The following is a 22,092-nucleotide window of genomic DNA, read 5'->3' as shown; positions in this document are numbered from 1 at the left end:
CTCGCGGCGAACTGCACATGTACAGGCCGTCAAATCAAATGCGCTCCGTCCATATAAAGTTGTTGATGAAAATGAAAACGTTAGTATGTCACTTCTTTTACGAGGTAAAATAAGGACTGAAAACTACGGCATTTTTTTCAGCGGCAAGAGAGAAGTTAGCACAATTATTCAATAGGTTTCTCCGCAATGACCATCTCAATATGATCAAATTGCTTTCTCCGCATTTCTCCCTTTGTTATTGGTTAATCAAACCAAGTGATTGATAGTGAATGGTTAAGAGGTGGGGACCCTCAGCAACAGGGTTCCAGCCAGTGAGGGGCCGAAGGAGGGACATGCTGGTGATCCCCATGCCTGTTTGTGCTGCTGCCATTCCCCATCACCACACGAGAGACAGAGAGTAGAGGAACAGACATAGATGTCAATGGGCAATTTATTTTCATCAAGAAACTGGAACAAGGCAATGGTCATTGAATTACCAGCTGGATTGTTGATTATTTCTCCAAATGTGCTTATAATTTGAGAGTTTATTGCTGTGGTATCTTATCACCACACAGTTGCTTCTTTCTTGTGACTTTCATCAATAATCAACGAGTAAGACTCATTCCCAATGTCCTTTACTAGCTCAGGCCCTACAAATGCATTTATGAGCTCTGTGCATTTTGTTATGTGGATATTGATTCCTTTGTTAGCAATGTCTTCAACAACACATCCCAGGTGATCCACAGTTGCAATGCTGGAGAGACATGTCAATATGTGCAGCCATCTGTAACTGATCGTTTAACTGTGTTATTCTCCCGTACAAATGTAGTTCCTGTGTCAGACAATGTTATTGCATTAGACAATGGAGCCGCATTTCTCTTGTGTTTCTCCGTTTTGTGCATGAGAATTAAGATCGGCGTGATGGACTCGATTTTTTTTTGTTGCAATAACGTTACACACCGTCTGTCATCTCCTGGGGTGCTCTTAGTCCATTCCTTTATATCCCGTTCTCTTTCCCTGTCTTTGCGATATTTTCGCCCATTTACCTGCCATTCTGACAGTAGAATCGTATCTTGCCAGTAAACTGTCGCGTCAAACCGGTTCGTTCCTCTGACTTCAACTTTCTTCCCAATGTTCGCTAGTTAGCTGGATACATACACAGAGGAAGCACATTGTTCGATCCTCTCTGAAACTATTGGACGATTATTTGTCAGTTTCTCTCCCTTCATGTGTTGGCTTTAAATATTGGTAGGACTGGGGGCGGTCAGGATACAAAGAAAGAAGCAAATCATTTTGAGGGAGAAGTATGTAGCTATCTAGCGCTGCTGTTCGTTGTTGAATTCATGGTGCTGCACACTCTCTCGACTGTACCACCCCCCCGGTTCGCCCCTCACTTCCACTGACTGTACATGAAGCTCCTTCCCCGCCACCTCTCACTAACTCTCAACAGCAGCCTGCCTCATATGCCTGACTGCCTGGTAGTCAGCAGCAGCCTGCCTCATATGCCTGACTGCCTGGTAGTCAGCAGCAGCCTGCCTCATATGCCTGACTGCCTGGTAGTCAGCAGCAGCCTGCCTCATATGCCTGACTGCCTGGTAGTCAGCAGCAGCCTGCCTCATATGCCTGACTGCCTGGTAGTCAGCAGCAGCCTGCCTCATATGCCTGACTGCCTGGTAGTCAGCAGCAGCCTGCCTCATATGCCTGACTGCCTGGTAGTCAGCAGCAGTTGGTCACAGTGAAATTCATAGATGATAATAGAAAAGAGAAATGCCGTGGCGGCCGCAGTGCAATATAGAAGTAGCCCCAAAACCCGCAACCCATATATGCTCACCTGCGATATCGTTTTCAAAGTAGAACAATGTACAGGAAAACCGCGAACACGGCAAACCTTAATAACATGTTCAACTACGTAAGACATTGGAATCTAGGTCATGCCTTTTGATTTTGAGAACATTTGAAATGAAGGAAGCTTCTCTCAATGGCCGTGTTCGAGAGCAACAACCGAATGACTGATCTACAAATCACCTCATCATAAATAACGACTCGTTATTGTTTGTAGATCAGTCAGTCAGTCACATTTTATCCCTGCTATACATTGCGTTTTTGATCCTCTTGAACACAGCCTATTGAAACTCAGCCTGGTCTGCGTGGTCTGTTTCGCAAATGTTCCCGGTAGCATCAATATGTTGCACCTCTGGGTTTAGAAACTATGTGGTGTCGTATTGTTCTGAGACATGCAAATGAGTGACATCCGAGTAATGTATTTTAGACAATCTGGTCATTGAGGTTTCTGTCTGAACCCTCTGTGAGCACCCCGACTCCTCACCATGGCATCCTGTGTCACTGTTGGCCAAACTCTCCATATCTCTGTGACATGCCAAGGGATGGTCTCTCACATGGTTTGCATAATGATTTTGAAGTAAAGCTGTGATCCTAAGGGATGTTAGATTTAGTTCATGTCCATATTCCATAACTTTTGATCAAAGAATACTCTTTCTGTTATAGACCATGGACCCCAGAGTGGAGAGAAACCGGTAAGTGGGAGGGGTTGGTAGGATGGAGGGTAATGGCTCTATATTGTGTATGAACTCTCAAAGACTCGTTGCTTTTGTCTGAAATGGATAGATGAGTAACTAACACTGTTTTTGTATGCTCTGTACATGTGTGTGTGTGTGTGTATGTGTGTGTGTCTTTCAGGACATCAGTTCAGTGTATCAGATCTTCACCGAGGAGGTGCTTGGTTCGGGACAGTTTGGAGTGGTGTATGGAGGTGGGTTTGACATCACTCTAGATACGATACGTTACACTAGAAGAGATCCTTTCTATACTGTTACCTGTTAGGAACCTTTTAGTCTCTTCATTTCAGATGATATACTGTATTATCATTGTATTAGATGGCTAGCTGAGAGTCTACTCTCGTCCCCAGGCACCCACAGACAGTCTGGTCACCCAGTGGCCATCAAGGTCATCGACAAAACCCGTTTCCCAACCAAACAGGAGAGACAGTTGAGGAACGAGCAGGCAATTCTACAGGTGAAGGAGCTGTGTGTTTGGATTCAATTTGTATTACAGGGAGTTGAAATGAACATGGCTCCCGAGTGGCACAGCGGTCTAAGGCACTGCATCTCAGTGCTTGAGGTGTCACTACAGACATCCTGGTTCAAATCCAGGCTGTTTCACAACCGGCCGTGTTTGAGAGTCCCATAGGGCGGTGCACAATTGGCCCAGTGTCATCTGGGTTTGGCCGGTGTAGGCCGTCATTGTAACTGATTTGCCTAGTTCAATGAAGGTTAAATAAATAAAACATCCATTGTGGTGTGTGTGTCCAGAATCTGTCTCACCTGGGTGTAGTTCTACTGGAGGGAATGTTTGAGACCCTGGAGCATGTCTTCGTTGTCATGGAGAAGCTCCATGGAGACATGCTGGAGATGATTCTGTCCAATGAAAAGGGCCGTCTGCCAGAGCGCACGACACGCTTCCTGGTTACACAGGTACTGGTCACGTAGCAAGGGAACACTGATTGTTTCTTCAACGGTCTGCGGTACTGAAGTAGTTCTGGGGAAAAGTAGTACTTTTATAACACTTGTCTGTTATAATTTGCTGCGTGTGTGTGTGTAGATTCTAGAGGCCCTGCGCTACCTGCACTTCAAACACATTGCTCACTGTGACCTGAAACCTGAGAATGTATTGGTGGCCTCCCCAGATCCTTTCCCTCAGGTCGGTGTGTGTACACTTGTCTAGTTCCTTCAGTTTGTCTGTGTGACTCTCTACTTGGTTAATAATCCTTCCACATCAGACTTTACGCTGACTCCTCTCCTCCTTCCTCCCAGGTTAAGCTGTGTGACTTTGGCTTCGCCCGAATCATCGGCGAGAAGTCTTTCCGCCGCTCAGTGGTGGGGACGCCGGCCTACCTGGCGCCCGAGGTCATCAGTATCCATGGTTACAACCGTTCGCTGGACATGTGGGCTGTGGGCGTGGTCCTGTACGTCAGCCTGAGCGGAACATTCCCCTTCAACGAGGATGAGGACATCAGTCAGCAGATCACCAACGCTACCTTCATGTACCCCCGTCTGCTCTGGTCTAACATCTCACTAGAGGGTGAGTCTGTACACTGTCTACCCTGGTCTAACAACTAACTAGAGGGTGAGTCTGTACACTGTCTACCCTGGTCTAACAACTAACTAGAGGGTGAGTCTGTACACTGTCTACCCTGGTCTAACAACTAACTAGAGGGTGAGTCTGTACACTGTCTACCCTGGTCTAACAACTAACTAGAGGGTGAGTCTGTACACTGTCTACCCTGGTCTAACAACTAACTAGAGGGTGAGTCTGTACACTGTCTACCCTGGTCTAACAACTAACTAGAGGGTGAGTCTGTACACTGTCTACCCTGGTCTAACAACTAACTAGAGGGTGAGTCTGTACACTGTCTACCCTGGTCTAACAACTAACTAGAGGGTGAGTCTGTACACTGTCTACCCTGGTCTAACAACTAACTAGAGGGTGAGTCTGTACACTGTCTACCCTGGTCTAACATCTCACTAGAGGGTGAGTCTGCACACTGTCTACCCTGGTCTAACATCTCACTAGAGGGTGAGTCTGTACACTGTCTACCCTGGTCTAACATCTCACTAGAGGGTGAGTCTGTACACTGTCTACCCTGGTCTAACAACTAACTAAAGGGTGAGTCTGCACACTGTCTACCCTGGTCTAACATCTCACTAGAGGGTGAGTCTGCACACTGTCTACCCTGGTCTAACAACTAACTAGAGGGTGAGTCTGTACACTGTCTACCCTGGTATAATATCTCACTAGAGGGTGAGTCTGTACACTGTCTACCCTGGTCTAACAACTAACTAGAGGGTGAGTCTGTACACTGTCTACCCTGGTCTAACAACTAACTAGAGGGTAAGTCTGTACACTGTCTACCCTGGTCTAACAACTAACTAGAGGGTGAGTCTGTACACTGTCTACCCTGGTCTAACAACTAACTAGAGGGTGAGTCTGTACACTGTCTACCCTGGTATAATATCTCACTAGAGGGTGAGTCTGTACACTGTCTACCCTGGTCTAACAACTAACTAGAGGGTGAGTCTGTACACTGTCTACCCTGGTCTAACATCTCACTAGAGGGTGAGTCTGTACACTGTCTACCCTGGTATAATATCTCACTAGAGGGTGAGTCTGTACACTGTCTACCCTGGTATAACATCTCACTAGAGGGTGAGTCTGCACACTGTCTACCCTGGTCTAACATCTCACTAGAGGGTGAGTCTGTACACTGTCTACCCTGGTATAATATCTCACTAGAGGGTGAGTCTGTACACTGTCTACCCTGGTCTAACAACTAACTAGAGGGTGAGTCTGTACACTGTCTACCCTGGTCTAAAATCTCACTAGAGGGTGAGTCTGTACACTGTCTACCCTGGTCTAACATCTCACTAGAGGGTGAGTCTGTACACTGTCTACCCTGGTCTAACATCTCACTAGAGGGTGAGTCTGTACACTGTCTACCCTGGTATAACATCTCACTAGAGGGTGAGTCTGTACACTGTCTACCCTGGTCTAACATCTCACTAGAGGGTGAGTCTGTACACTGTCTACCCTGGTCTAACATCTCACTAGAGGGTGAGTCTGTACACTGTCTACCCTGGTCTAACATCTCACTAGAGGGTGAGTCTGTACACTGTCTACCCTGGTCTAACATCTCACTAGAGGGTGAGTCTGCACACTGTCTACCCTGGTCTGACATCTCACTAGAGGGTGAGTCTGCACACTGTCTACCCTGGTCTAACATCTCACTAGAGGGTGAGTCTGTACACTGTCTACCCTGGTCTAACATCTCACTAGAGGGTGAGTCTGCACACTGTCTACCCTGGTCTAACATCTCACTAGAGGGTGAGTCTGTACACTGTCTACCCTGGTCTAACATCTCACTAGAGGGTGAGTCTGCACACTGTCTACCCTGGTCTAACATCTCACTAGAGGGTGAGTCTGTACACTGTCTACCCTGGTCTAACATCTCACTAGAGGGTGAGTCTGTACACTGTCTACCCTGGTCTAACAACTAACTAGAGGGTGAGTCTGTACACTGTCTACCCTGGTCTAACATCTCACTAGAGGGTGAGTCTGTACACTGTCTACCCTGGTATAATATCTCACTAGAGGGTGAGTCTGCACACTGTCTACCCTGGTCTAACATCTCACAAGAGGGTGAGTCTGTACACTGTCTACCCTGGTCTAACATCTCACTAGAGGGTGAGTCTGTACTCTGTCTACCCTGTTCTAACATCTCACTAGAGGGTGAGTCTGTACACTGTCTACCCTGGTCTAACATCTCACTAGAGGGTGAGTCTGCACACTGTCTACCCTGGTCTAACATCTCACTAGAGGGTGAGTCTGTACACTGTCTACCCTGGTCTAACATCTCACTAGATGGTGAGTCTGCACACTGTCTACCCTGGTCTAACATCTCACTAGAGGGTGAGTCTGCACACTGTCTACCCTGGTCTAACATCTCACTAGAGGGTGAGTCTGTACACTGTCTACCCTGGTCTAACATCTCACTAGAGGGTGAGTCTGCACACTGTCTACCCTGGTCTAACATCTCACTAGAGGGTGAGTCTGTACACTGTCTACCCTGGTCTAACATCTCACTAGAGGGTGAGTCTGTACACTGTCTACCCTGGTCTAACATCTCACTAGAGGGTGAGTCTGTACACTGTCTACCCTGGTATAACATCTCACTAGAGGGTGAGTCTGTACACTGTCTACCCTGGTCTAACATCTCACTAGAGGGTGAGTCTGTACACTGTCTACCCTGGTCTAACATCTCACTAGAGGGTGAGTCTGCACACTGTCTACCCTGGTCTAACATCTCACTAGAGGGTGAGTCTGTACACTGTCTACCCTGGTCTAACATCTCACTAGAGGGTGAGTCTGTACACTGTCTACCCTGGTCTAACATCTCACTAGAGGGTGAGTCTGTACACTGTCTACCCTGGTCTAACATCTCACTAGAGGGTGAGTCTGTACACTGTCTACCCTGGTCTAACATCTCACTAGAGGGTGAGTCTGCACACTGTCTACCCTGGTCTAACATCTCACTAGAGGGTGAGTCTGTACACTGTCTACCCTGGTATAACATCTCACTAGAGGGTGAGTCTGCACACTGTCTACCCTGGTCTAACATCTCACTAGAGGGTGAGTCTGTACACTGTCTACCCTGGTCTAACATCTCACTAGAGGGTGAGTCTGCACACTGTCTACCCTGGTCTAACATCTCACTAGAGGGTGAGTCTGTACACTGTCTACCCTGGTCTAACATCTCACTAGAGGGTGAGTCTGCACACTGTCTACCCTGGTCTAACATCTCACTAGAGGGTGAGTCTGTACACTGTCTACCCTGGTCTAACATCTCACTAGAGGGTGAGTCTGCACACTGTCTACCCTGGTCTAACATCTCACTAGAGGGTGAGTCTGCACACTGTCTACCCTGGTCTAACATCTCACTAGAGGGTGAGTCTGCACACTGTCTACCCTGGTCTAACATCTCACTAGAGGGTGAGTCTGTACACTGTCCAGCCTGGTCTAACATCTCACTAGAGGGTGAGTCTGCACACTGTCTACCCTGGTCTAACATCTCACTAGAGGGTGAGTCTGTACACTGTCTACCCTGGTCTAACATCTCACTAGAGGGTGAGTCTGTACACTGTCTACCCTGGTCTAACAACTAACTAGAGGGTGAGTCTGTACACTGTCTACCCTGGTCTAACATCTCACTAGAGGGTGAGTCTGTACACTGTCTACCCTGGTATAATATCTCACTAGAGGGTGAGTCTGCACACTGTCTACCCTGGTCTAACATCTCACTAGAGGGTGAGTCTGTACACTGTCTACCCTGGTCTAACATCTCACTAGAGGGTGAGTCTGTACACTGTCTACCCTGGTCTAACAACTAACTAGAGGGTGAGTCTGTACACTGTCTACCCTGGTCTAACATCTCACTAGAGGGTGAGTCTGTACACTGTCTACCCTGGTATAATATCTCACTAGAGGGTGAGTCTGCACACTGTCTACCCTGGTCTAACATCTCACTAGAGGGTGAGTCTGTACACTGTCTACCCTGGTCTAACATCTCACTAGAGGGTGAGTCTGCACACTGTCTACCCTGGTCTAACATCTCACTAGAGGGTGAGTCTGTACACTGTCTACCCTGGTCTAACATCTCACTAGAGGGTGAGTCTGTACACTGTCTACCCTGGTCTAACATCTCACTAGAGGGTGAGTCTGTACACTGTCTACCCTGGTCTAACATCTCACTAGAGGGTGAGTCTGTACACTGTCTACCCTGGTCTAACATCTCACTAGAGGGTGAGTCTGCACACTGTCTACCCTGGTCTAACATCTCACTAGAGAGTGAGTCTGTACACTGTCTACCCTGGTATAATATCTCACTAGAGGGTGAGTCTGCACACTGTCTACCCTGGTCTAACATCTCACTAGAGGGTGAGTCTGCACACTGTCTACCCTGGTATATTATCTCACTAGAGGGTGAGTCTGTACACTGTCTACCCTGGTCTAACAACTAACTAGAGGGTGAGTCTGTACACTGTCTACCCTGGTCTAACATCTCACTAGAGGGTGAGTCTGTACACTGTCTACCCTGGTCTAACATCTCACTAGAGGGTGAGTCTGTACACTGTCTACCCTGGTATAACATCTCACTAGAGGGTGAGTCTGTACACTGTCTACCCTGGTATAACATCTCACTAGAGGGTGAGTCTGTACACTGTCTACCCTGGTCTAACATCTCACTAGAGGGTGAGTCTGTACACTGTCTACCCTGGTCTAACATCTCACTAGAGGGTGAGTCTGTACACTGTCTACCCTGGTCTAACATCTCACTAGAGGGTGAGTCTGTACACTGTCTACCCTGGTCTAACATCTCACTAGAGGGTGAGTCTGTACACTGTCTACCCTGGTCTAACATCTCACTAGAGGGTGAGTCTGTACACTGTCTACCCTGGTCTAACATCTCACTAGAGGGTGAGTCTGCACACTGTCTACCCTGGTATAATATCTCACTAGAGGGTGAGTCTGGTCTACACTGTCTACCCTGGTCTAACATCTCACTAGAGGGTGAGTCTGCACACTGTCTACCCTGGTCTAACATCTCACTAGAGGGTGAGTCTGCACACTGTCTACCCTGGTCTAACATCTCACTAGAGGGTGAGTCTGCACACTGTCTACCCTGGTCTAACATCTCACTAGAGGGTGAGTCTGCACACTGTCTACCCTGGTCTAACATCTCACTAGAGGGTGAGTCTGTACACTGTCTACCCTGGTCTAACATCTCACTAGAGGGTGAGTCTGTACACTGTCTACCCTGGTCTAACATCTCACTAGAGGGTGAGTCTGTACACTGTCTACCCTGGTCTAACATCTCACTAGAGGGTGAGTCTGTACACTGTCTACCCTGGTATAATATCTCACTAGAGGGTGAGTCTGCACACTGTCTACCCTGGTCTAACATCTCACTAGAGGGTGAGTCTGTACACTGTCTACCCTGGTCTAACATCTCACTAGAGGGTGAGTCTGCACACTGTCTACCCTGGTCTAACATCTCACTAGAGGGTGAGTCTGTACACTGTCTACCCTGGTCTAACATCTCACTAGAGGGTGAGTCTGTACACTGTCTACCCTGGTCTAACATCTCACTAGAGGGTGAGTCTGTACACTGTCTACCCTGGTCTAACATCTCACTAGAGGGTGAGTCTGTACACTGTCTACCCTGGTCTAACAACTAACTAGAGGGTGAGTCTGTACACTGTCTACCCTGGTCTAACATCTCACTAGAGGGTGAGTCTGTACACTGTCTACCCTGGTATAATATCTCACTAGAGGGTGAGTCTGCACACTGTCTACCCTGGTCTAACATCTCACTAGAGGGTGAGTCTGCACACTGTCTACCCTGGTATAATATCTCACTAGAGGGTGAGTCTGTACACTGTCTACCCTGGTCTAACAACTAACTAGAGGGTGAGTCTGTACACTGTCTACCCTGGTCTAACATCTCACTAGAGGGTGAGTCTTTACACTGTCTACCCTGGTCTAACATCTCACTAGAGGGTGAGTCTGCACACTGTCTACCCTGGTCTAACATCTCACTAGAGGGTGAGTCTGTACACTGTCTACCCTGGTCTAACATCTCACTAGATGGTGAGTCTGCACACTGTCTACCCTGGTCTAACATCTCACTAGAGGGTGAGTCTGCACACTGTCTACCCTGGTCTAACATCTCACTAGAGGGTGAGTCTGTACACTGTCTACCCTGGTCTAACATCTCACTAGAGGGTGAGTCTGCACACTGTCTACCCTGGTCTAACATCTCACTAGAGGGTGAGTCTGTACACTGTCTACCCTGGTCTAACATCTCACTAGAGGGTGAGTCTGTACACTGTCTACCCTGGTCTAACATCTCACTAGAGGGTGAGTCTGTACACTGTCTACCCTGGTATAACATCTCACTAGAGGGTGAGTCTGTACACTGTCTACCCTGGTATAACATCTCACTAGAGGGTGAGTCTGTACACTGTCTACCCTGGTCTAACATCTCACTAGAGGGTGAGTCTGTACACTGTCTACCCTGGTCTAACATCTCACTAGAGGGTGAGTCTGCACACTGTCTACCCTGGTCTAACATCTCACTAGAGGGTGAGTCTGCACACTGTCTACCCTGGTCTAACATCTCACTAGAGGGTGAGTCTGTACACTGTCTACCCTGGTATAACATCTCACTAGAGGGTGAGTCTGCACACTGTCTACCCTGGTCTAACATCTCACTAGAGGGTGAGTCTGTACACTGTCTACCCTGGTCTAACATCTCACTAGAGGGTGAGTCTGCACACTGTCTACCCTGGTCTAACATCTCACTAGAGGGTGAGTCTGTACACTGTCTACCCTGGTCTAACATCTCACTAGAGGGTGAGTCTGCACACTGTCTACCCTTGTCTAACATCTCACTAGAGGGTGAGTCTGTACACTGTCTACCCTGGTCTAACATCTCACTAGAGGGTGAGTCTGCACACTGTCTACCCTGGTCTAACATCTCACTAGAGGGTGAGTCTGCACACTGTCTACCCTGGTCTAACATCTCACTAGAGGGTGAGTCTGTACACTGTCTACCCTGGTCTAACATCTCACTAGAGGGTGAGTCTGCACACTGTCTACCCTGGTGTAACATCTCACTAGAGGGTGAGTCTGCACACTGTCTACCCTGGTCTAACATCTCACTAGAGGGTGAGCAGAGTTTTCCGCTAGTGTTTTGTCAAAGGCGGGGAGCAGAGGCCAATGAATCAGCATTCAGGGCTGACATTGCCTCTCTCCTGTCTCTGTCTCTATCTCTGTAGCGGTGAGTCTGATCAACAACCTTCTCCAGGTGTCAGTGAGACGTAGGTTCAGTGTGGGGAAGGCCCTGGGACACGCCTGGCTACAGGTAAGAGACCTCAACCTGTATGAATGGACAATCACTGAAAGGCTGGGGGGTTATTTAGGATACTGTGTGTAGAGGTAGGGATTCAGATGTTTTCTGAAGATACCAGGGACTCTGCTCTCCTAGCGTCATGGGGAAGCATGTTCCACCATTGGTGTATCAGGACAGAGAAGGGATTTGACTGGGCTGAGTGGGAGCTGACCACCCGTAAGGGTGGGAGGACCAAGAGACCCTAGCCATAACTCTAACACATACCATAACCCTATCCCAACCCTTCTGCTAACCATTTACCATAACCCTATCCCAACCCTTCTCCTAACCATTTACCATAACCCTGTCCCAACCCTTCTCCTAACCATTTACCATAACCCTATCCCAACCCTTCTCCTAAACATTTACCATAACCCTATCCCAACCCTTCTCCTAACCATTTACCATAACCCTATCCCAACCCTTCTCCTAACCATTTACCATAACCCTATCCCAACCCTTCTCCTAACCATTTACCATAACCCTATCCCAACCCTTCTCCTAACCATTTACCATAACCCTATTCTTAACCAAAACCATGACCTTAACACCCCAGGACTTCCAGTTGTGGTGTGACCTGAGGGAGTTTGAGCAGAGGATGGGCTGCCAGTACCTGACCCATAAGGGAGACGAGGACCGCTGGAGACACCACGCTCAGGAGAGAGGCCTGCACTTCCCTTCTCACCTCCCCTGGACCCCAGGGCACGACAACAGCCTGTGACCCTAAGGCACAAAGGTGAAAGGTCAATGGCTGGACAAGATGACTACTGGTGTGTTTCGGTGGTGACCAGCAAAAAGAAAATGAATTCTGATGAACTGATAAAGAAGCACACAGCGACCTATGTTTTTTTTATGGACAAAAGTCTTATATGATCACTGTGATTTTTTTTGCCATGATACTCCTATACTGCCTGCATCTGAGTGATGGAAGCCAGGAGAACAGGCCGTGGCTCGGGTGGCTGAAGTTCTCGATGATCTTCTTGGCCTTCCTGTGACACCTGGTGTTGTAGGTGTCCTGAAGGTCAGACAGTGAGCACCCCATGGTGCGTTGGGCTGATGGTACCACCCTCTGTAGAGCCTTGCGATCAGCGGAGGTGTGGTTGCCGTCCCAGGCCGTGATGCTCTCGATACCCCTGTCCGCTTGATGGTGCTGTTCACCAAACAATAAACAGCATTGCTCAGTAACTTGCTTAATTTTTTATCAAATATTTGCAAATGTATGGTGTTTAAAATCCTCTATATAGAGTGAAAAATAGATACATTTAATTGGTGCTATTGCTTAGGGGGTTTATATTAAAGGCTCTAAAAGGGTATAAATCTAGGTTGTCTTTCTCTATCTCTATCGCTCTCTCCTCCCCCTTTCCCCCTAACCCCGCCCTCTGGCAAAACCCCTCCCACAACCTCTTCTGAGAACAAAAGTGATCAGTCTCATCTCTCTCTCCAGAGGAGTCATGTCCATAGGGGGCACAGATTGGTCCTGTTTAATTGTTGTTGTTGTTGTTTCTCTGTAATAATACTAGCAACCTAGCAATTGTATAAAGTTGAATTTAGCCAGCCCAGATAGGTTCCCAATCTCCCAACCTCATAGCTAGCTACTAAGAAGCCATTTCTAGAGTAGCTAGCTTGTCTAACTATAGTATATTAGCTGGCATGCCTGCTGGCAAGGTTGGTAAACTTTAGAAAAGCAAGGAATAACTAAATGTACTAAATCATTCCTTTTAATCTTATGCCCAGATTTTAGAAGAGATGCAGAGAAGGGTATTTAGTTTCTTTATAAAAAGAAGGACCAGTCTGGAGGGTACAGACAGCTTAAGAGTTATGCTTAAATATGCAGAAAAAAATACTTTTTTTCATAGAATTAAACATAACGAGTGTGGCTCTAGATTTCAGGGAAAATATTATTCAGGTGTTTGAAACATGCTATATTATCCACCTTCCGGACTGACGGCCTAGCTCCCTCCAGAACTCCCTCAAGCCTCATGTACTTTGTTCCCCCTCAGATTTTTGGGCTGCAAGACACCTCTGTCTCTCTCCGTCTGTCTCTGCCTTTGTGTCTGTCTGTATGTCACACTCTCTTCTCTCTCTCTCTGACCTGTTTGTGCTTTTTCCTACTCCATTGTCATTATCAATCCAAACTGATCGGAGTCTCTGTGTGCTCTGTCTGTGTGAGAGTGATCAACAGTCCAAATGGCTCAACAAGGATGTCTGCTGAACCAGGACCAGCTCTGTTGTTCTTTCTGTATGGATCTACTTTAAGGAGTCGGTCACCATCCCCATGTGGACACAGTTACTGCTGGAGCTGTATTGAGGGATGCTGGGATCAAGATGATTGGAAGGGTGTCTTCAGCTGCCCCCAGTGCAGGAAAAACCTTCACTCAAAGGCCAACTTTGATGAAAAATAACATGCTGACTGAGGCGGTGGAGAAAGTGAAGAAGACATGACTCCAGGATGCTTCCCCTCCTGCTCTGTGCTATGCTGGACCTGGAGGTGTGGCCTGTGATTTCTGCACTGGGACCAGAAACCCCTCATGTCCTGTGTGATGTGTCTGGTGTCTTACTGTGAGACTCACCTCCAATCTCACTATGAAATCCCTGGACCACCGCCCAACTACAGGAGCAGATATGTTCTCATGACAAACTGCTGGAGGTTTACTGTCGTACTGATCAACAGTGTATCTGTTATCTGTGTGTTATGGATGAACATAAAGGCCATGATGCAGTGTCAGCTGCAGCAGAGAGAACTGAGAAACAGGTAAGACCAGAACAACTTGTTGGAGATGAACAAATCATTTAAGATAATATGGGAGGGCTGTTTGAATATGAGAGAACATGCGCAGTTATTCACATGAAAAAGATTCTCCAAATGTATCACCATTTGCTGCTATCAAACCCCATCATCTCATTTTACGAGTCCAAAGTTCAGTCTGAGCTCTCTGATACATGTACTGTAAAGCAATAATCATTGAACTAACAACCTAGATAATGACTTTGTATGTTTGTAAAGATATTAGCATACTATTGGCTGTGCCATATGGTGTCATATTATTTTGACATTAAACATTGACATTAGAAGAGTTTCTACCAATAAATCTTGATTGGTCAATGAAGAGTGTTTCTCCACAGAGCCAGCTGGGGATGAGTCAGCAGTTCCAGCAGAGAGTCCAGGACAGAGAGAAGCTTCTGAAGGAGCTCCAGCAGGCTGAGGAGATTCTCAAGGTGAGTATTCTATTTTTACCTGAATAGAGACACCCTTTCACTTCCCTGCAAATAAAATAAAATAGTGTTAGTCACATAAACATATTAAACATTTTATTGCAGGTGTAGAGGAGTGCTTATGTTCCAAGCTCCAACAGTGCAGGGATATCTAACAACACAAATCAATACACACAAATATGTGTTTTAATTTTTTTATAAAAAAATATAGAAATATTAGGATGAGGAATGTCGGAAAGCACAATATAAATAAATATATATGTATATGATGGGACGTATAGACATTACGGACATGAATATATGGATTGAATATGTTGTTTATTTGTAGAATATGTAGGATAGAATAGTATTTGTACAGCAATTATTATATAGGATAGGTCTTGTCTAGAGTACAGTATATACATATGAAGGGTGTAAAACAGTATGTAAACATTACTGAAGTGACCAGTATTCCATGACTATGTACCTAGGGCAGCGGTCTCTAAGGTGCAGGGTTGAGTATCTGGGTGTTAACCGGTTAGTGCCAGTGACTAAAGTTCAGGGCAGGGTACTGGGCGGAGGCTGGCTAGTGGTGACTATTTAACAGTCTGATGGCCTGGAGATAGAAGCTGCTGTTCCTTCTCTCGGTCCCAGCTTTGATGCACCTGTACTGACCTCGCCTTCTGGATGCTAGTGGGGTGAACAGGCCGTGGTTCTGGTGGCTGAAGTCCTTGATGATCTTCTTGGCCTTCCTGTGACACCGGGTGCTGTAGGTGTCCTGGAGGACAGACGGTGTGCCCCTGGTGATGCGTTGGGCAGACCGCACCACCCTCTGGAGAGCCCTGCGGTTGCAAATCAAATCAAACGGTATCTGTCACATGCGTCTAATACAACAGATGTAACGAGGATATATACAGCACCTGGTGTTGAAGGCTGAGCTGTAGTCACTGAACAGCATTCCTACATAGGTATTCCTCTTGTCCAGATGGGACAGGGCAGTGTGCAGGGCTATGGAGATTACATCATCCGTGGATCTATTGGGTCGGTATGCAAATTGCAGTGGTTCTGAGGCATTGACGGGCAACTGGTGGCCCGCAGACCAATAAAAATAAATGGTTTATTTTTATGATTGGGGGGGGGACTCAGTCGGGGTCTCAATTTACTGTTGAGATTCAGAATAATAGAATACAGAAGGTGCCATTTATAAATTTGGTTGTGCATCAGCAGTCTCTCAATTATCCCATGTCAGATATTTTATTTATTTATTGGTAAATTAGTCTAGCAGCCAGCTATCTCAACTTGTAGTAAGCATTACTGACCGGGATGAGGCACATTGATCATCAGTTGTCATATAAAAAAATTGCAAACATTTGTCTCACCTTATTGCAAAATGTGTAGAATTGCAGGAAATGAGCTGTAAAACGGAACATTTTTCTCTCCGCCCCATGGTTTAATGAGTAGAATTGTATGAAATGAGGTATAAAATTGCTAAATGTTCTCTTCACAAATCATCTATAACCGTTATGTGGTATAACCTAGTGACATAACCATACATTTATTTGCTCACATATATGAATCTATTATAGACCATGAAATACGGTTATAGAGGACTTGTGACCCATTTATGCAGTGTATATGAAGCATTCATAAGATGCACTTCAAATACAGTGGGACCAAGTGAACTTATTGTTCTATCTATCTCCCGTCATTGGTCTCTGCTCTGCTCTTCTCCTAGACTCCCGTCAGCTCACACTGGACCCACACACAGCACACAAACTGTCTGAGGAGAACAGAAAGGTGACATATACAAGACAACCCCAACCATATCGTGACCATCCAGGTCCAGTCTGGACGCTGTTACTGGGTGGTTGAGAGGAGTGTTCATATAGCAGTCTCCTATAAAGACGTCATTAGAGGGTCATCACTGAAACGTCCTGGAGTTTCAACTGCGCCAGCAATGATGAGAGTTTCCACCACCAAAGTATCAGGCCCTCTGTCTTCCAGAGTAGGAGTGTACCTGAATCACAAGGCAGGTACTCTGTCCTTCTACAGCGTCTCTTCTGATACAATGACCCTCCTCCACAGAGCCAAGACAACATTCACTCAGCCCCTCTATCCTGGGATTATGCTTTGACATAAACTGTGGTAGAAATCCCCGTGCTTTTCCCCCCCTCAACGAATAGATATTTAGCTATATAATTCCTTCACCGTTGCTCTTTGGAGATTGAATGAATTAAATATATTTTGATAAAACAATGTTTTAATCTTATACTGCATGTTCAAATTCATCAAGTGTTTCTGACACAATGACCCTCCTCCATAGAGTTCAGACAACATTCACTCAGCCCCTCTATAAGGAGTTTGGGGTTTGTTATCAGCACAGTCATGATACTTCAGAGCTGTGTAAACTGTGGTAGAGGTCACCACACTAGAGTGAAGCTTTATAATGCTCTTTTCTGATTTGATCATGAGATTTTTGTTGACTTTACTGTTGTAATCTCAGATTCATCATTGATATATTTTCACTTTTATGTCAAATACTGAAAATTGTTAATCATCACTAATTATTATCTATGTACTGTAAGTCAATGAATCAAAATAGGTTCCTTGGTATTAATCTGTTTTCCTACTAGCATGTAATGTGCTGTAATACGTATTTAGGTGAGAATCATAAACTCCACTCCGAGTTACATTTTAATTTATTAATGCATTGATGTTAATAGGAGACATAGTGAACATTCGACTAAAGTGGAAGTTAGGATTTGCCCCTAACATCATTGGATAGATTTCTTTGGGATAGTTTGCTCTTAGGTTGCACATACAGCTTGATCAACTATCATAAACCTGTCCAGCTGATGGGGCTGTTTGCCAAACAATAAACAGCATTGCTAATCTGTAGATCTGACACTCAGTAAGTCAGTAATTAGCTACATTTTCTATGAAATCTTTGAAGATGTAGGGTGTTTCTAAATCTCTATTGTAGTGAATAATAGATTGAGTAACTGATTCTACTGTTCAGGGGCTTGATAATAAAGGGTTTTAAACTCTTGTCTATCTCTCTCTTACTCTCTCTGTTTCTTATTAAGGTGCGAACTTAACGCAGTGTGACTGGCTAGAGCGTTCAGTGAATTACGTCTAGAATGTTTGTTCGTTTTGTAAATTCTAATTTCCGCCTTTAGTCAAAGCTAATTATTTATGTCTCACTCTCTCACTCAATTCAATTCAGGGCTTTATTGGCATGGGAAACATTGCCAAAGCAAGTGAAATAGATAATAAACAAAAGCGAAATAAACAATCAGAAATGAACAGTAAACATTTGTAGGGTTAAAGTTGATTTTGGGGGTCTTCTAAAGAACCCCACTATTGATTATGTTGTTATGAATTTGCTTATGAGCCGTTGCACTGATGCCCTCTGTATTGCTGAATATTGAGGCCTCTGTCTGTGTCTAGCTCTCTGCCAAAACCCACAGCCCCGTGTCTGTGAGAAAAGGTGAGAAAAGAGACTGAGTGTGCCAGAGAGACAGCTCTGTTTTTCTGGGTAGATTTGCATAGCTCCTTGCTGAGTGTTAGCGAGACAGAGAGACAGCTTCTGTTTTTCAACTTGTTTTTTAGCTGCACATGCAGGGTTTGACAAAGCTGGTCACACCGTAAGGTTTCGGGTATATAAGATGCTATCTTTCTTTTGTTCGGGGCAGAACTCAGGAGAGACATCAGCTGTATGTTTGGTCTTTCACTTCCATCTACAGCTGTATGTTTGGTCTTTCACTTCCATCTACAGCTGTATGTTTGGTCTTTCACTTCCATCTACAGCTGTATGTTTGGTCTTTCACTTCCATCTACAGCTGTATGTTTGGTCTTTGACTTCCATCTACAGCTGTATGTTTGGTCTTTGACTTCCATCTACAGCTGTATGTTTGGTCTTTCACTTCCATCTACAGCTGTATGTTTGGTCTTTCACTTCCATCTACAGCTGTATGTTTGGTCTTTCACTTCCATCTACAGCTGTATGTTTGGTCTTTCACTTCCATCTACAGCTGTATGTTTGGTCTTTCACTTCCATCTACAGCTGTATGTTTGGCTGTATCTTTCACTTCCATCTACAGCTGTATGTTTGGTCTTTCACTTCCATCTACAGCTGTATGTTTGGTCTTTCACTTCCATCTACAGCTGTATGTTTGGTCTTTCACTTCCATCTACAGCTGTATGTTTGGTCTTTCACTTCCATCTACAGCTGTATGTTTGGTCTTTCACTTCCATCTACAGCTGTATTTTGATTAACATTGTTATGATTTCTAAGTGCACATTTTGAGTGTTCCTTATTTAAGGAAATAACAGAGCCCAGAATAGAGGAACATTACACTCACAAATGTCTCGGATGAATAGAGACATTTCAAATGGGGGGCAGCGTAGCCTAGTGGTTAGAGCGTTGGACTAGTAACCGGAAGGTTGTGAGTTCAAACCCCCGAGCTGACAAGGTACAAATCTGTCGTTCTGCCCCTGAACAGGCAGTTAACCCACTGTTCCCAGGCCGTCATTGAAAATAAGAATATGTTCTTAACTGACTTGCCTGGTTAAATAAAGGTAAAAAAAAAAAATGTCATATTATGGCTTTGTACATTGTTGTTATTCTTTTAATGACAAACCATCTCACTACTTAGGTAAACATATGAATTACCTGTTGCACAACGTTCACAACAATTTCTTACTATTCGAAAGTCGTCCTTATTCTCGCTAAATAAACTCCCGTGGTTTATTTTTTCAAATTGTCATGTTTCATTTCTAAATGTCTGTGCGAGAGTGAAGGTTTCCCGTGAGAGAGTAACGGTTAATGTGATTGGGTGTTAATTATTTGACTAGGCAACCTGTATTTGACATTGTTTTTATTTAGCTGAACACTAGATGGTTTAATTTTATTTTTGGTAGTGAAACGAGGCTACTCAGGCAAGAAAAAGAACTCACCCAAATGTATAGCCCCATTGGAAAATATAAATGTACTGTTTGAAAATGTGAAGAAAAAATTATTAATAAAAAATAAAATAAAAATTGAGGTTAGATAGTGCAGCTAAGTTTCTCAGGAGAGCGGAGGACAGGAGGTGTGTGTGTGTGTGTGGGGGAGAAACTAATGTGTAAAATTAATTAAAGTGCTCTTTAAAAATGTGAGTATTTATACATTGCCTTTATCTTCACCAAGCAAATGAAAAGCCAGTTCTTTCTCATTGTTTCATGTGGGCTACAGTTGGACTGATGGAAAATGTGCTGCAATGTGGATATAACGGCACAATCATAAATGTAACTAACTATTTAATTACATAGGTTATTGTTAAATGATTGCAAACAAATTTCCACTTGGCATCACTGAGTTTTTCCCCATTAACGATGTACTGTTGCTACAGCACAGGTATCATGAAAAGTAACTGATTAGCCTGTGAGAAGCAACTTTTAGACCTGCTTCTATCATGAGTCCTTTGTCCTGATGTGTAGACGATTAAAAGATGCATTGTGAACTGATTTTGATTAGATTTTAAGTGTAAACTGGCAAGATCAAGATCAGTACAAGACCAGGATCAGGACAGGATCAGTACAAGACCAGGACAGGATCAGTACAAGACCAGGATCAGGACAGGATCAGTACAAGACCAGGACAGGATCAGTACAAGACCAGGATCAGGACAGGATCAGTACAAGACCAGGACAGGATCAGTACAAGACCAGGATCAGTACAAGACCAGGATCAGGACAGGATCAGTACAAGACCAGGACAGGATCAGTACAAGACCAGGATCAGGACAGGATCAGTACAAGACCAGGACAGGATCAGTACAAGACCAGGATCACTACAAGACCAGGATCAGGACAGGATCAGTACAAGACCAGGATCAGTACAAGACCAGGACAGGATCAGTACAAGACCAGGATCAGTACAAGACCAGGATCAGGACAGGATCAGTACAAGACCAGGACAGGATCAGTACAAGACCAGGACAGGATCAGTACAAGACCAGGACAGGAAGACAGGATACAAGACCAGGATCAGGACAGGATCAGTACAAGACCAGGACAGGATCAGTACAAGACCAGGATCAGGACAGGATCAGTACAAGACCAGGACAGGATCAGTACAAAGACCAGGATCAGTACAAGACCAGGATCAGTACAAGACCAGGATCAGGACAGGATCAGTACAAGACCAGGATCAGGACAGGATCAGTACAAGACCAGGACAGGATCAGTACAAGACCAGGATCAGTACAAGACCAGGATCAGGACAGGATCAGTACAAGACCAGGACAGGATCAGTACAAGACCAGGATCAGTACAAGACCAGGACAGGATCGCATATAAGTGGCAGGTATAAACAGTGCTCCTGAGCCTGAGTATGATTGAGCTGCTCTGCTTATGTCCACTGATACCGTACTTCTTCTATATACCTAATAAACTCAGTGTTTCACGTGATATTTTCTGCCTTTAGTGTTTGTGCTAAATAACAAGTCTCAGTAGTCTTGCAGTAGTAGGCAGTCTGTCTGTGCCTCAACTCTACTGTCTCTTCCTTAATTCTGACCTGGCATGAATGTATGAAGACCTTAACACAATGTTTGTGATGTGAAGGACATTTTTGTCTTAGTTTCTGTGTTTGTTACACTACCATTGTGTGGTGTCTCCACAGCACTTCATTGTTTTTCTGCAGATAAACTCTCTGTTGTATCACAACCATTGTGCCAAATGTGTGGTAGGTGAGTTGTACAAGTTGAGTGTGAACAGGGCCGTGTGTTTACATATTCAATATGGTCCTGTTAAGAATGACTTAGTCTGAGTGTCTGGTTGAGGTTCTCTGCTAATATCCACTAATACTGTATTTCTACTATACCCCTAATAAACTCTGTGTTAAATATGATATTTGTGTCTTTGAGTGTTTCTTCTATAAAGTGTGTATTTTAGTTGTCTTAGAGTCTCGTCAGAGTGTTTACATTTGAACAAACCTTAAATAGTTATTTCTTGTACTTCTTTAGTATAACTAGGAACTGTCCTGGACATTTTCTGTACTTCTGAACAGCTGCAACTGAACTAACTTCAACACTATTGCCACTCCCTTTATGGTGAGCTATGGGAAATAAAAACACAACACAAATACACATATAGTAATATACTGTCCTTTTAATATATAGTAATATCATTTCCCTTTTCCAAACGTGCTAGCGATGGTTATAACCACTCGCTAGACATGTGGGAGGTTGTGGGTGTGGTCCTGTAAGTCAGGCTGAGCGGAACGTTCCCCTTCAACAAAGACCAGGACATCGCACAGCAGAAAACCAACGCTGCCTTCATGTACCCCCACCGGACTTGGCCCCAGGATAAAGTGGCTGAGGGGCAATTTAAAATTTATTTGAATGATATAGAAT

The 22,092-nt window shown here is 45.0% G+C and overlaps 1 protein-coding gene across 2 annotated transcripts in view; it reads left to right on the top strand.

Moving 5' to 3' along the window:
* The window catches only part of LOC124008588 (serine/threonine-protein kinase D3-like), a 29,426-nt gene extending 11,682 nt beyond the window's left edge, over positions 1-17,744 (top strand). Inside the window, exons 12-21 of one of the 2 annotated variants that reach the window (XM_046319983.1) lie at positions 2,485-2,513; positions 2,677-2,749; positions 2,906-3,012; positions 3,309-3,470; positions 3,598-3,696; positions 3,810-4,077; positions 11,391-11,476; positions 12,060-14,255; positions 14,627-14,719; positions 16,431-17,744. In XM_046319983.1, the coding sequence (XP_046175939.1) occupies positions 2,485-2,513; positions 2,677-2,749; positions 2,906-3,012; positions 3,309-3,470; positions 3,598-3,696; positions 3,810-4,077; positions 11,391-11,476; positions 12,060-12,224 (989 nt within the window). In that variant the 3' untranslated portion in view covers positions 12,225-14,255; positions 14,627-14,719; positions 16,431-17,744. Of the gene's footprint in view, positions 1-2,484; positions 2,514-2,676; positions 2,750-2,905; positions 3,013-3,308; positions 3,471-3,597; positions 3,697-3,809; positions 4,078-11,390; positions 11,477-12,059; positions 14,256-14,626; positions 14,720-15,349; positions 15,407-16,430 lie in introns of those variants that run through there. The other variant, XM_046319984.1, reaches the window with a different exon arrangement.
* The last annotated feature ends 4,348 nt before the right edge of the window (positions 17,745-22,092 follow it).

The sequence above is a fragment of the Oncorhynchus gorbuscha genome, linkage group LG21 (assembly GCF_021184085.1).
Source record: "Oncorhynchus gorbuscha isolate QuinsamMale2020 ecotype Even-year linkage group LG21, OgorEven_v1.0, whole genome shotgun sequence".
Classification (NCBI taxonomy): domain Eukaryota; kingdom Metazoa; phylum Chordata; class Actinopteri; order Salmoniformes; family Salmonidae; genus Oncorhynchus; species Oncorhynchus gorbuscha.
This window is presented reverse-complemented; position numbering and strand designations above follow the sequence as displayed.